Below are 16,498 nucleotides of genomic sequence, written 5' to 3' on the forward strand. Positions count from 1 at the left end.
CAGCTTCTCTTCATCAGGTCACACCCTCCTGTGAGTGCAGCTTCTCTTCATCAGGTCACACCCTCCTGTGAGTGCAGCTTCTCTTCATCAGGTCACACCCTCCTGTGAGTGCAGCCTCTCTTCAGGTCACACCCTCCTGTGAGTGCAGCCTCTCTTCTTCAGGTCACACCCTTCTGTGAGTGCAGCTTCTATTCATTAGGTCACACTCTCCTGTGAGTGCAGCTTCTCTTCAGGTCCCACCCTCCTGTGAGTGCAGCCTCTCTTCTTCAGGTCACACCCTTTTGTGAGTGCAGCTTCTATTCATTAGGTCACACTCTCCTGTGAGTGCAGTCTCTCCTAATCAGGTCACACCCTCCTGTGAGTGCAGATTCTTCTTATCAGGTCCCACCCTCCTGTGAGTGCTGCCTCTCCTCGTCAGGTCACACCCTCCTGTGAGTGCAGCTTTTCCTCGTCAGGTCACACCCTCCTATGAGTGCAGTCTCTCGTCATCAGGTCACAACCTTCTGTGAGTGCAGCCTATACTCATCAGGTCACACCGTCTTGTGAGTGCAGAATCTCATCTGGTCACACCCTACTGTGAGTGCAGCTTCTCCTCATCTGGTCAGTAGTACAGCATAATCCCCACTTGGTGGCAGCAGAGTAGTGAAAGAGAGACAAAGAAACACTGTAACGGAAAGGCAGCTGAAGTACAGCAGAGTAACTTAAGCAGGCAGTTAACAGGTGAACCACCAGGGGGCAATAAAGTAGTCAAACAGTCTGGGTCTAGCCAGGAAAGTCAAGTCAAAGGGAGGAACAATATCAAAGTCAGAAAACAGAACCGAGTCAGGAGCCGGGAGATCAGGTATGCAGAGGGAAACACAAACAACAGACAGGAGCGGGAAGTCAGGGACCGAGATAGGCAGACAAACGGGGAGGGTCAAAGTCAGGACACAGTAACAGGGAGGCAGAACAGATTGGGAACACTCACCAGAACCAGTATACACGCTGCAAGGCAGAAATATCACTGGCACTGAGCCATAGGGAGAGAGGCCATATATAGCGTCCTGGGATCCAGAACGAGGCAAGGGAAGTTAACCCCTGACATGACCAGGCCAGAGCTGGGTGTAACCAGCAGCAGGGAAAAGCCGGCCTGGATCATCATTACACTGTGAGTGCAGCCTTTCCTCGTCAGGTCACACCCTCCTGTGAGTGCAGATTATCCTCATCAGGTTACACCCTCCTGTGAGTGCACATTCTCCTCATCAGGTCACACCCTCCTGTGAGTGCAGCCTCTCTTCATCAGGTTATACCCTCCTTTGGGTGCACATTCTCCTCATCAGGTCACACCCTCCTGTGAGTGCAGCCTCTCTTCATCAGGTCACACCCTCCTGTGAGTGCAGCCTCTCTTCATCAGGCCACACCCTCCTGTGAGTGCAGCTTTTCCTCATCAGGTCTCACCCTCCTGTGAGTGCAGCCTCTCCTCATCAGGTTATACCCTCCTTTGGGTGCACATTCTCCTCATCAGGTCACACCCTCCTGTGAGTGCAGCCTCTCTTCATCAGGTCACACCCTCCTGTGAGTGCAGCCTCTCCTCATCAGGTCACACCCTCCTGTGAGTGCAACGTCTCCTCATCAGGTCACACCCTCCTGTGAGTGCAACGTCTCCTCATCAGGTCACACCCTCCTGTGAGTGCAGCGTCTCCCCATCAGGTCACACCCTCCTGTGAGTGCAATCTCTCCTTATCTAGTCACACCCTCCTGTGAGTGGAGATTCTCCCCATCAGGTCACACCCTCCTGTGAGTGCAGTACAATATAGACTATTGGATCTAATTAATTTAATCTCGGATTTTATATATTGACTTTTCTTCGGCGCTCTATTGGGAGACCCAGACGATTGGGTGTATAGCACTGCCTCCGGAGGCCACACAAAGCAATTACACTAAAAAGTGTAAGGCCCCTCCCCTTCTGGCTATACACCCCCAGTGGGATCACTGGCTCACCAGTTTTCTGCTTTGTGCGAAGGAGGTCAGACATCCACGCATAGCTCCACTGTTTGTAGTCAGCAGTAGCTGCTGGCTATATCGGATGGAAGAAAAGAGGGCCCATATGGGGCCCCCAGCATGCTCCCTTCTCACCCGCGGTGGTGCTTGTAAGGTTGAGGTACCTATTGCTGGTACAGAGGCTGGAGCCCACATGCTGTTTTCCTTCCACATCCCCTGGAGGGCTCTGTGGAAGTGGGATCTTGCCGGCCCCCAAGCCCTGGGGCCGGGCTCCATCCACAGACCCAGAGAACCTGCTGGATTTGGAGCGGGAGTGCCATTCAGGGACAAGGCCCTGCAACTTTCAGGTACTCTGTGTCCCCGGCAGGCACGGACACTCTCAAGGCTTGCTGAGCGTTATAGTGCGCCGGGGACAGTAGCGCTGTGCGCTGGGGTTAGGTCACTGCAGCTTTGTTGAGTGACGTTACATGTTGGGAACTACTGCGCCGACCGCTCCTGGAGCGGCGGCGCAGCTGCGACTTGTGGTGCGCCGGGGACTTTGCGCCGACCGCGCTTTTACGGCGGCGGCGCTTCTAACTTTAGCCCCCGGCTTCTGCGGCCTAGCGCCGCTTCGTTCCCGCCCCCACCCTGTCAATCAGGGTAGGGGAGAGACGCTGCTCAATCGGCAGCGCCGAGGGCTGGAGCTTTATTTACATGCTCCAGCCCTCTCACTAGGCACAGTGGGAAGCAGGCTTCCCGCTCTTCGTCTGTATACGCCCAGGGCCCGCCCCCCCTCTCCACAAGGACGCCGGCAGCCATTACACATGCGGTCTGGCTGGGGAAAGGCAGCAGGCTCTGGGAGACCCAGACTAAAGGGATTTCGGCGACCACACACCCGCTCTTAAGCGGGCGGTAAGCAGCACATTAGTGCTGGCCCCACTAGTGCCTCAGTGTTATATTAGTGTACTTTTTTCTTGGTACCATATATATATATATAGTTGCACTGTAAGGTCGCTTCTTGGCTGGACACCCTGTACTGCTCTGAGGAGGCAGCAACATGTCATCCGCAAAACGCAAGGGTGCCAAGGCACGGGCTGTATACATTGCTTGTACAGCATGTGGGGCTAATCTACCAGCAGGCTCCAACGACTCTCATTGTGTGCAATGTTCAGTCCCAGTGGCACTTCGTCAGCCAGAGCCTATGGTGGTAGTGGCCCAGGCAGAGACGCCTGTGAACCCTGCCCCGGTGACGGGGACAGACTTTGCAGTTTTTGCCGATAAAATGTCTGTGACTATGACAAAAATCCTGGAGACCTTGCAGTCCAGGCCAGTTACTCAGATCATGGACACTGCTGTGCCTATGTTCCCCGGTCCCCCTCAGTTGGAACTAATCCGTACTTCAAGGGGGTCTCAAGCATCACAGGCTGAAGTCTCTGACTCAGATGACAGTCCCAGCCAGCCTAAGCGAGCTCGCTGGGAAAGACCCTCGACGTCATCACACTGCTCAGGGTCTCAGCGAGCAGAGTCTCTCTGTGATGAGACTGAGGACGGTGATCAGGATTCTAATCCTGAAGCCCCTCTCAATCTGGATGCCCCTGATGGTGACGCCATGGTTAATGACCTTATATCGGCAATTAATAGGCTGTTGGATATTTCTCCCCCAGCTCCTTCAGCAGAGGAGGCAGCTGCACAGCAGGAGAAGTTCCATTTCCTGTATCCCAAGCGTAAATTAAGTGCTTTTTTGGACCACTCTGACTTCAGAGAATCAATCCAGAAACACGACGCTCACCCAGACAAGCGTTTCTCTAAACGTTCTAAGGATACCCGTTATCCTTTTCCCTCTGAGGTGGCCAAACGCTGGACCCAGTGTCCAAAGGTGCATCCCCCAATTTCCAAGCTTGCGGCTAGATCCATAGTCGCAGTAGAGGATGGCGCTTCACTTAAAGATGCCAACAACAGACAGATGGACCTTTGGTTGAAATCTGTCTATGAAGCTATCGGCGCGTCGTTTGCTCCAGCATTCGCGGCCGTGTGGGCACTCCAAGCTATTTCAGCTGGTTTAGCACAGGTGGATGCTGTCATACATCCAGCAGTACCGCAGGTGGCGTCCCTAACTTCGCAAATGTCTGCGTTTGCGACCTATGCTATCAATGCTGTCCTAGAATCTACGAGCCGTACCGCTATGGCGTCCGCCAATTCTGTGGTTTTGCGCAGAGCCTTGTGGTTAAAGGACTGGAAAGCAGATGCTGGTTCCAAAAAATGCTTAACCAGCTTGCCATTATCTAGAGACAGACTGTTTGGTGAGCCATTGGCTGAAATCATAAAACAGTCCAAGGGTAAGGACTCTTCCTTACCACAGCCCAGGGCAAGTAAACCTCAACAGAAAAAGTGGCAGTCGAGGTTTCGCTCCTTTCGAGGCTCGGGCAAGGCCCAATTCTCCTCGTCCAAAAGGACTCAGAAAGAACAAGGGAGCTCAGATTCCTGGCGGGCTCACTCACGCCCCAGGAAAGCAAATGGAGGAACCGCTTCCAAAGCGGCTACCTCATGACTTTCGGCCTCCTCCCTCCGCATCCTCGGTCGGTGGCAGGCTCTCCCGCTTTTGCGACATTTGGCTGTCACAGGTCAAAGACCGGTGGGTAACAGACGTTTTGTCTCGCGGGTACAGAATCGAGTTCAGTTCTCGGCCTCCACTTCGGTTCTTTAGAACCTCCCCACACCCCAACCGAGCAGATGCCCTGCTGCAGGCGGTGGACTCTCTAAGAGCAGAAGGAGTCGTGATCCCTGTCCCCCCTCAGGAACGGGGGCGAGGATTTTACTCCAATCTCTTTGTGGTTCCAAAAAAGGACGGCTCATTCCGTCCTGTTCTGGACCTAAAGCTGCTCAACAAGCATGTGAACGCCAGGCGGTTCCGGATGGAATCCCTCCGCTCAGTCATTGCCTCAATGTCTCAAGGAGATTTCCTAGCATCAATAGACATCAAAGATGCTTATCTCCACGTGCCGATTGCTACAGAGCACCAACGCTTTCTACGCTTCGTGATAGGAGACGACCATCTTCAGTTCGTAGCTCTGCCATTTGGTCTGGCGACAGCCCCTCGGGTGTTCACCAAGATCATGGCGGCAGTGGTAGCAGTCTTGCACTCTCACGGACACTCTGTGATCCCTTACTTGGACGATCTACTGGTCAAGGCACCCTCTCAAGAGGCATGCCAACTCAGCCTGAATGTTGCACTGGAGACTCTCCAGGCGTTCGGGTGGATCATCAACTTCCCAAAGTCAAATCTGTCACCGACCCAATCACTAACGTATCTTGGCATGGAGTTTCATACTCTCTCAGCGATAGTGAAGCTTCCGCTGGACAAGCAGCGGTCTCTACAGACTGGGGTGCAGGCTCTCCTTCAAAGTCAGTCGCACTCCTTAAGACGCCTCATGCACTTCCTCGGGAAGATGGTGGCGGCAATAGAGGCGGTTCCGTTTGCGCAGTTTCATCTGCGTCCACTTCAATGGGACATTCTCCGCCAATGGGACGGGAAGTCAACATCCCTGGACAGGAAAGTCTCCCTTTCCCAGACGGCCAAGGACTCTCTGCAGTGGTGGCTCCTTTCCACCTCATTATCACAGGGAAGATCCTTCCTACCACCGTCCTGGGCGGTGGTCACGACAGACGCGAGTCTGTCAGGGTGGGGAGCAGTGTTTCTCCACCACAGGGCTCAGGGTACGTGGACTCAGCAGGAGTCCACCCTTCAGATCAATGTTCTGGAAATCAGAGCAGTGTATCTTGCCCTACTAGCCTTCCAACAGTGGCTGGAAGGGAAGCAGATCCGAATTCAATCGGACAACTCCACAGCGGTGGCATACATCAATCACCAAGGGGGGGACACGCAGTCGGCAAGCCTTCCAGGAAGTCCGGCGGATTATGATGTGGGTGGAAGCCACGGCCTCCACCATATCCGCGGTTCACATCCCCGGCGTAGAAAACTGGGAAGCAGACTTCCTCAGTCGCCAGGGCATGGACGCAGGGGAATGGTCCCTTCACCCGGACGTGTTTCAGGAAATCTGTCGCCGATGGGGAAGGCCGGACGTCGACCTAATGGCGTCCCGGCACAACAACAAGGTCCCAACCTTCATGGCACGGTCTCGCGATCACAGAGCTCTAGCAGCAGACGCCCTAGTGCAAGATTGGTCGCAGTTCCGGCTCCCTTATGTGTTTCCACCTCTGGCACTCTTGCCCAGAGTGTTACGCAAGATCAGATCCGACTGCAGCCGCGTCATACTCGTCGCTCCAGACTGGCCGAGGAGGGCGTGGTATCCGGATCTGTGGCATCTCACGGTCGGCCAACCGTGGGCACTACCAGACCGACCAGACTTACTGTCCCAAGGGCCTTTTTTCCATCGGAATTCTGCGGCCCTGAACCTGACTGTGTGGCCATTGAGTCCTGGATCCTAGCGTCTTCAGGCTTACCCCAAGGGGTCGTTGCCACCATGAGACAGGCTAGGAAACCCACGTCTGCTAAGATCTACCACAGAACGTGGAGGATATTCTTATCCTGGTGCTCTGCTCAGAGAGTGTCTCCCTGGCCATTTGCATTGCCTACCTTTCTTTCTTTCCTGCAATCTGGGTTAGAAAAAGGTTTGTCGCTCGGCTCCCTTAAAGGACAAGTCTCGGCGCTATCCGTCTTTTTTCAGAAGCGTCTAGCACGACTTTCTAAGGTGCGCACGTTCCTACAGGGGGTTTGCCATATCGTTCCCCCGTACAAGCGGCCGTTAGATCCATGGGATCTGAACAGGGTACTAGTTGCCCTCCAGAAGCCGCCCTTCGAGCCTCTGAGGGAGGTTTCACTTTCTAGACTATCACAGAAAGTGGCTTTTCTGGTAGCGATCACATCTCTTCGGAGAGTGTCTGAGCTAGCAGCGCTGTCTTCCAAGGCTCCCTTCCTGGTCTTCCACCAGGACAAGGTAGTGCTGCGCCCCATTCAGGAGTTTCTCCCGAAGGTGGTATCCTCTTTTCATCTTAATCAGGATATCTCTTTGCCTTCGTTTTGTCCTCATGCAGTTCATCGGTATGAGAAGGATTTACATTTGTTAGATCTGGTGAGAGCACTCAGAATCTACATTTCCCGCACGGCGCCCCTGCGCCGTTCGGATGCACTCTTTGTCCTTGTCGCTGGTAAGCGCAAAGGGTCGCAGGCTTCTAAGGCCACCCTGGCTCGATGGATCAAAGAACCAATTCTTGAAGCCTACCGTTCTGCTGGGCTTCCGGTTCCATCAGGGCTGAAGGCCCATTCTACCAGAGCCGTGGGTGCGTCCTGGGCATTGCGACACCAGGCTACGGCTCAACAGGTGTGCCAGGCAGCTACCTGGTCGAGTCTGCACACTTTCACCAAACATTATCAGGTGCATACCTATGCTTCGGCGGACGCCAGCCTAGGTAGAAGAGTCCTGCAGGCGGCAGTTGCCTCCCCGTAGGGGAGGGCTGTCTTTGCAGCTCTAACATGAGGTATTTCTTTACCCACCCAGGGACAGCTTTTGGACGTCCCAATCGTCTGGGTCTCCCAATAGAGCGCCGAAGAAGAAGGGAATTTTGTTACTTACCGTAAATTCCTTTTCTTCTAGCTCTTATTGGGAGACCCAGCACCCGCCCTGTTGTCCTTCGGGATTTTTGGTTTGTTTGCGGGTACACATGTTGTTCATGTTGAACGGTTTTCAGTTCTCCGATGTTACTCGGAGTGAATTTGTTTAAACCAGTTATTGGCTTTCCTCCTTCTTGCTTTTGCACTAAAACTGGTGAGCCAGTGATCCCACTGGGGGTGTATAGCCAGAAGGGGAGGGGCCTTACACTTTTTAGTGTAATTGCTTTGTGTGGCCTCCGGAGGCAGTGCTATACACCCAATCGTCTGGGTCTCCCAATAAGAGCTAGAAGAAAAGGAATTTACGGTAAGTAACAAAATTCCCTTCTTCCGTCCTTCCTGGCATTCTTAGGCTAAGTTCACACGCTGCAATTTTTTGACGCTGCGCTTTTGTGCGTTTTTTGCGGCAAAAAACGCACAAAAACGCATCCGCGGCAAAAAACCGCACGCGTTGTTACCGCGTTTTGGTGCGTTTTTGCTCACTGCGTTTTTATGCGTTTTTTATCAGTGCCAACAATGCCATTAAAGATTTGTTGAAAAAAAAAAGAAAAAAGGTCTGATGTCATTTCCTTCTTCAATATGTTCTTCATTCTCCACTAGTGTATGCAGGAGAGCAGACAGCTGCAGAACTACAAGGCTCAGCATGCTCTATCCAGGACTGTATGCTGGATGGAGAGGCAGGGGGAGCAGAACTACAAGGTTCAGCATACTCCATCCAATAGTGTATGCAGGAGAGCAGACAGCAGCTGCAGAACTACTGTACAAGGCTCAGCATCCTCCATCCAGGACTGTATGCAGGAGTTTTTTTCCCCCTCAAAAAAATGACGTGGGCTTCGCCATAATTTTGTATGCCAGCCAGGTACAGCAGGCAGGTACGGGCTGCCCCCAACCCCCAGCTGCCTATTTGTACCCGGGCTGGGAACCAAAAATATAGGGAAGCCCTTTTTTTTTTTTTTAATTATTTCATGAAATTCATGAAATTTAAAAAAAAATGACGTGGACATTGCCCAATTTTTGAGTCCAGCCAGGTACAACTAGGCAGCTGGGGATTGGAATCCGCAGTGCAGGGTGCCCAAGCTTTCTGGGCACCCCCGCTGCGAATTGCAGTCCGCAGCCACCCCAGAAAATGGTGCTTTCATAGAAGCGCCATCTTCTCGCGCTGTAGCCAACTCTTCCAGCTGCCTTGATGTCGGGTGGCTCGCTGGGTAATAATGGGGTTAGGGCTAGCTGTATATTATCAACTGGCCCTAAGCCTGAAATTCATGGTGTCACGCCAATATTAGACATGGCCACCATGAATTTCTAGTAAAGATAAAAAAAACACAACAGACAGAAAAATATTTTTATTAGAAATAAAACACAACACAATTAGTGACTCCATCTTTATTGAAATAAAGAAACCCCCCCTCTCGCCGCAGTAATCCAGGGTCAAGGGTCCCGCGCCGTCCAATCCGGATCCAATATCATCTAATCGGTTTTCTGGAAGGCAAAGCGATCAGATGATGTGTCAGGTTCAAGGATGTGAATCACATGACACAGCAGCTGATTGTATAAAAGCCGTTTATACAATCAGCTGATGCATCAGTGCAAAAAAACCTACACACGTCCGTGCTGACTCCCGTCCGATCGCACCAAGAGCTGCCGGTAATCATCTGATGAAGTCTCCTGACGGCATCAGCTGATAGCCGGCCGGGCGGTAAAAAGCCGGCGTCACCGCGAGACTTACGATCAGCTGATGCGTCAGGTGCCGTATCAGGTGCCCGCATCAGGTGATCCACCTCCAGGTCCTGCAGCTATCGGACGTGCCTGGAAGCCGGCACGCAGCCGGAGCAGGGGTGGCGGTAACGGAGAGGTGGAAGCGGACATGTCGTGAGTCTGCAGACAGGTGAGTATGACTTTTTTTTCTACTGTTCACTTTTGATTTTGCAGCTGCTTCCATCTCCCGCCCGGCATGACGCCGCACGGCAGCAGACATGGCACAGGACGGGAGATTGAAGCAGCGGTGGTGGTACCGGGAGGATTCACGCTTCTGTGTTTACCAACAGAAGGAATCCTCTTCCTGTACATGTCACTTTACTACCAATCCCTTGCGTTTATAGCTGCGTTTTTAGTCATAGAAACGCACTAAAACGCAGCTATATTTGCAATTTGCGTTTTTCATTGCGTTTTTGAACATCTCATTGAACTCAATGGGTGGGAAACGCAGTGAAAAATGCAAAAATAATTGACATGCTGCGTTTGTGGGCACCAACACCAAAACGCAGCTAAAAAATAACGCTGTGTGCAGACGGCAAAAATGAAAACTCATACTCAACTGGGGAAGCAAAGTCATGCAGTTTTCTGAGCAAAAACGCACCTGAAAAACGTGCAAAAACGCCACAAGAAACGCACTTTGTGAACTTACCCTTAAGCTTCTGTTTGCATTTTCTTATGTGTTTAACAAAAATAGCAGTTGGAAGATGGGTGAGCAGCTGTGGATCTTTATCTCAGGAAATCAAAGATTACTTATCTTTTTCAGATCCGAGAACTGGTTCCTGAGTCTCAGGCTTACATGGATCTATTAGCATTTGAAAGAAAATTGGATCAAACCATAATGAGAAAACGTGTTGATATCCAAGAAGCTCTAAAGAGACCAATGAAGGTGAAAGGAAGCTGCAGAATTATGACCCTATAGGGACTGAGAGACTACACGACAGTGGATGACTGGTGAGTGTAGGAGGTGACGGCATCACCTATATGATCTGAGAGACTACACAAGACAAGATGACTGGAGAGTGGAGGGTGACGACACCAGCTATAGGAACTGAGAGACTACACAACACAAGATGACTGGAGAGTGGAAGGTGACGACATCAGCTATAGGAACTGAGAGACTGCACCACACAAGATGACTGGAGAGTAGAGGATGACGATACCAGCTATAGGAACTGAGAGACTACACAACACAAGATGACTGGAGAGTGGAGGGTGACGGCACCAGCTATAGGAACTGAGAGACTACACAATACAAGATAACCGGAGAGTGGAGGGTGATGACACCAGCTATAGGAACTGAGAGACTACACCACACAAGATGACTGGAGAGTGGAGGGTAACTGCACCAGCTATAGGAACTGAGAGACTGCACCACACAAGATGACTGGAGAGTGGAAGGTGACGACACCAGCTATAGGAACTGAGAGACTGCACCACACAAGATGACTGGAGAGTGGAGGGTGACGACACCAGCTATAGGGACTGAGAGACTACACGACAGTGGATGACTGGTGAGTGTAGGAGGTGACGGCATCACCTATATGATCTGAGAGACTACACAAGACAAGATGACTGGAGAGTGGAGGGTGACGACACCAGCTATAGGAACTGAGAGACTACACAACACAAGATGACTGGAGAGTGGAAGGTGACGACACCAGCTATAGGAACTGAGAGACTACACAACACAAGATGACTGGAGAGTGGAGGGTGACGGCACCAGCTATAGGAACTGAGAGACTACACAATACAAGATGACTGGAGAGTGGAGGATGACGATACCAGCTATAGGAACGGAGAGACTACACCACACAAGATGACTGGAGAGTGGAGGGTGATGACACCAGCTATAGGAACTGAGAGACTACACAACAGAGGATGACTGGAGAGTGGAAGGTGACGACACCAGCTATAGGAACTGAGAGACTACACAATACAAGATGACTGGAGAGTGGAGGGTGACGACACCAGCTATAGGAACTGAAAGACTACAAGACACAAGATGACTGGAGAGTGGAGGGTGACTGCACCAGCTATAGGAACTGAGAGACTACACAATACAAGATGACTGGAGAGTGGAGGGTGACGACACCAGCTATAGGAACTGAGAGACTACACCACACAAGATGACTGGAGAGTGGAGGGTAACTGCACCAGCTATAGGAACTGAGAGACTGCACCACACAAGATGACTGGAGAGTGGAGGGTGACGACACCAGCTATAGGAACTGAGAGACTACACCACACAAGATGACTGGAGAGTGGAGGGTAACTGCACCAGCTATAGGAACTGAGAGACTGCACCACACAAGATGACTGGAGAGTGGAGGGTGACGACACCAGCTATAGGAACTGAGAGACTGCACCACACAAGATGACTGGAGAGTGGAGGGTGACGGCACCAGCTATAGGAACTGAGAGACTACACAATACAAGATGACTGGAGAGTGGAGGGTGATGGCACCAGCTATAGGAACGGAGAGACTACACCACACAAGATGACTGGAAAGTGGAGGGTGACGGCACCAGCTATAGGAACTGAGAGACTACACAACACAAGTTGACTGGAGAGTCGAGGGTGATGACACCAGCTATAGGAACTGAAAGACTACAAGACACAAGATGCCTGGAGAGTGGAGGGTGACGGCACCAGCTATAGGAACTGAGAGACTGCACCACACAAGATGACTTGGAAGTGGAGGGTGACGACACCAGCTATAGAAACTGAAAGACTACAAGACACAAGATGACTGGAGAGTGGAAGGTGACGACACCAGCTATAGGAACTGAGAGACTACACAACACAAGATGACTGGAGAGTGGAAGGTGACGACACCAGCTATAGGAACTGAGAGACTACACAACACAAGATGACTGGAGAGTGGAGGGTGACGGCACCAGCTATAGGAACTGAGAGACTACACAATACAAGATGACTGGAGAGTGGAGGGTGACGGCACCAGCTATAGGAACGGAGAGACTACACCACACAAGATGACTGGAAAGTGGAGGGTGACGGCACCAGCTATAGGAACTGAGAGACTACACAACACAAGATGACTGGAGAGTGGAGGGTAACTGCACCAGCTATAGGAACTGAGAGACTGCACCACACAAGATGACTGGAGAGTGGAGGGTGACGACACCAGCTATAGGAACTGAGAGACTACACAATACAAGATGACTGGAGAGTGGAGGATGACGGCACCAGCTATAGGAACTGAGAGACTGCACCACACAAGATGACTGGAGAGTGGAGGGTAACGGCACCAGCTATAGAAACTGAGAGACTGCACATCACAAGATGACTGGAGAGTGGAGGGTGACGGCACCAACTATAGGAACTGAGAGACTGCACCACACAAGATGACTGGAAAGTGGAGGGTGACGGCACCAGCTATAGAAACTGAAAGACTACAAGACACAAGATGACTGGAGAGTGGAGGGTGACGACACCAGCTATAGGAACAGAGAGTCTGCACCACACAAGATGACTGGAGAGTGGAGGGTGATTGCACCACACAAGATGACTGGAGAGTGGAGGGTGACGACACCAGCTATAGGAACTGAAAGACTACAAGACACAAGATGAGTGGAGGGTAACGGCACCAGCTATAGGAACTGAAAGACTACAAGACACAAGATGACTGGAGAGTGGAGGGTGACAACACCAGCTATAGGAACTGAGAGACTACACAACACAAGATGACTGGAGAGTGGAAGGTGACGACACCAGCTATAGGAACTGAGAGACTACACAACACAAGATGACTGGAGAGTGGAGGGTGACGGCACCAGCTATAGGAACTGAGAGACTACACAATACAAGATGACTGGAGAGTGGAGGATGACGATACCAGCTATAGGAACGGAGAGACTACACCACACAAGATGACTGGAGAGTGGAGGGTGATGACACCAGCTATAGGAACTGAGAGACTACACAACAGAGGATGACTGGAGAGTGGAAGGTGACGACACCAGCTATAGGAACTGAGAGACTACACAATACAAGATGACTGGAGAGTGGAGGGTGACGACACCAGCTATAGGAACTGAAAGACTACAAGACACAAGATGACTGGAGAGTGGAGGGTGACTGCACCAGCTATAGGAACTGAGAGACTACACAATACAAGATGACTGGAGAGTGGAGGGTGACGACACCAGCTATAGGAACTGAGAGACTACACCACACAAGATGACTGGAGAGTGGAGGGTAACTGCACCAGCTATAGGAACTGAGAGACTGCACCACACAAGATGACTGGAGAGTGGAGGGTGACGACACCAGCTATAGGAACTGAAAGACTACAAGACACAAGATGACTGGAGAGTGGAGGGTGACGGCACCAGCTATAGGAACTGAGAGACTGCACCACACAAGATGACTTGGAAGTGGAGGGTGACGACACCAGCTATAGAAACTGAAAGACTACAAGACACAAGATGACTGGAGAGTGGAAGGTGACGACACCAGCTATAGGAACTGAGAGACTACACAACACAAGATGACTGGAGAGTGGAAGGTGACGACACCAGCTATAGGAACTGAGAGACTACACAACACAAGATGACTGGAGAGTGGAGGGTGACGGCACCAGCTATAGGAACTGAGAGACTACACAATACAAGATGACTGGAGAGTGGAGGGTGACGGCACCAGCTATAGGAACGGAGAGACTACACCACACAAGATGACTGGAAAGTGGAGGGTGACGGCACCAGCTATAGGAACTGAGAGACTACACAACACAAGATGACTGGAGAGTGGAGGGTAACTGCACCAGCTATAGGAACTGAGAGACTGCACCACACAAGATGACTGGAGAGTGGAGGGTGACGACACCAGCTATAGGAACTGAGAGACTACACAATACAAGATGACTGGAGAGTGGAGGATGACGGCACCAGCTATAGGAACTGAGAGACTGCACCACACAAGATGACTGGAGAGTGGAGGGTAACGGCACCAGCTATAGAAACTGAGAGACTGCACATCACAAGATGACTGGAGAGTGGAGGGTGACGGCACCAACTATAGGAACTGAGAGACTGCACCACACAAGATGACTGGAAAGTGGAGGGTGACGGCACCAGCTATAGAAACTGAAAGACTACAAGACACAAGATGACTGGAGAGTGGAGGGTGACGACACCAGCTATAGGAACAGAGAGTCTGCACCACACAAGATGACTGGAGAGTGGAGGGTGATTGCACCACACAAGATGACTGGAGAGTGGAGGGTGACGACACCAGCTATAGGAACTGAGAGACTACACCACACAAGATGACTGGAGAGTGGAGGGTGACGACACCAGCTATAGGAACTGAAAGACTACAAGACACAAGATGAGTGGAGGGTAACGGCACCAGCTATACGAACTGAAAGACTACAAGACACAAGATGACTGGAGAGTGGAGGGTGACAACACCAGCTATAGGAACTGAGAGACTACACAACACAAGATGACTGGAGAGTGTAGGGTGATGACACCAGCTATAGGAACTGCGAGACTACATCACACAAGATGACTGGAGAGTGAAGGGTGACGGCACCAGCTATAGAAACTGAGAGACTACACCACACAAGATGACTGGAGAGTAGAGGGTGACGACACCAGCTATAGAAACTGAGAGACTGCACCACACAAGATGACTGGAGAGTGAAGGGTGACGGCACCAGCTATAGAAACTGAGAGACTACACCACACAAGATGACTGGAGAGTGGAGGGTGATGGTACCAGCTATAGAAACTGAGAGACTGCACCACACAAGATGACTGGAGAGTGGAGGGTGACGGCACCAGCTATAGGAACTGAGAGACTGCACCACACAAGATGACTGGAGAGTGGAGGGTGACAGCACCAGCTATAGGAACTGAGAGACTACACCACACAAGATGACTGGAGAGTGGAGGGTGACGGCACCAGCTATAGGAACTGAGAAACTGCACCACACAAGATGACTGGAGAGTGGAGGGTGACAGCACCAGCTATAGGAACTGAGAGACTGCACCACACAAGATGACTGGAGAGTGGAGGGTGATGACACCAGCTAGAGGAACTGAGAGACTACACCACACAAGATGACTGGAGAGTGGAGGGTGACGACACCAGCTATAGGAACTGAGAGACTGCACCACACAAGATGACTGGAGAGTGGAGGGTGATGACATCAGCTATAGGAACTGAGAGACTGCACCACACAAGATGACTGGAGAGTGGAGGGTGACAGCACCAGCTATAGGAACTGAGAGACTACACCACACAAGATGACTGGAGAGTGGAGGGTGACGGCACCAGCTATAGGAACTGAGAGACTACACCACACAAGATGACTGGACAGTGGAGGGTCACAGCACCAGCTATAGGAACTGAGAGACTGCACCACACAAGATGACTGGAGAGTGGAGGGTGACAGCACCAGCTATAGGAACTGAGAGACTGCACCACACAAAATGACAGGAGAGTGGAGGGTGACGACACCAGCTATAGGAACTGAGAGACTACACCACACAAGATGACTGGAGAGTGGAGGGTGACAGCACCAGCTATAGAAACTGAGAGACTATATCACACAAGATGACTGGAGAGTGAAGGGTGACAGCACCAGCTATAGGAACTGAGAGACTACACCACACAAGATGACTGGAGAATGGAGGGTGACAGCACCAGCTATAGGAACTGAGAGACTGCACCACACAAGATGACTGGAGAGTGGAGGGTGACAGCACCAGCTATAGGAACTGAGAGACTACACCACACAAGATGACTGGAGAATGGAGGGTGACAGCACCAGCTATAAGAACTGAGAGACTGCACCACACAAGATGACTGGAGAGTGGAGGGTGACAGCACCAGCTATAGGAACTGAGAGACTGCACCACACAAGATGACTGGAGAGTGGAGGGTGACAGCACCAGCTATAGGAACTGAGAGACTGCACCACACAAGATGACTGGAGAGTGGAGGGTGACAGCACCAGCTATAGGAACTGAGAGACTGCACCACACAAGATGACTGGAGAGTGGAGGGTGATGACACCAGCTATAGGAACTGAGAGACTACACCACACAAGATGACTGGAGAGTGGAAGGTGACAGCACCAGCTATAGGAACTGAGAGACTGCACCACACAAGATGACTGGAGAGTG

At 51.5% G+C, this 16,498-nt stretch overlaps 1 protein-coding gene across 3 annotated transcripts in view; it reads left to right on the plus strand.

Annotated features, from left to right (window-relative positions):
- Window positions 1-16,498, plus strand: part of SMARCD3 (SWI/SNF related BAF chromatin remodeling complex subunit D3) — a 339,857-nt gene that overhangs the window by 111,574 nt on the left and 211,785 nt on the right. For all 3 annotated transcript variants that reach the window (XM_075315941.1, XM_075315939.1, XM_075315940.1), the window contains exon 4: window positions 10,104-10,226. In XM_075315941.1, coding sequence (XP_075172056.1) covers window positions 10,104-10,226 — 123 coding nt within the window. The remainder of the gene's footprint in view (window positions 1-10,103; window positions 10,227-16,498) is intronic.

The sequence above is a fragment of the Anomaloglossus baeobatrachus genome, chromosome 6 (genome assembly GCF_048569485.1).
Source record: "Anomaloglossus baeobatrachus isolate aAnoBae1 chromosome 6, aAnoBae1.hap1, whole genome shotgun sequence".
NCBI lineage: Eukaryota > Metazoa > Chordata > Amphibia > Anura > Aromobatidae > Anomaloglossus > Anomaloglossus baeobatrachus.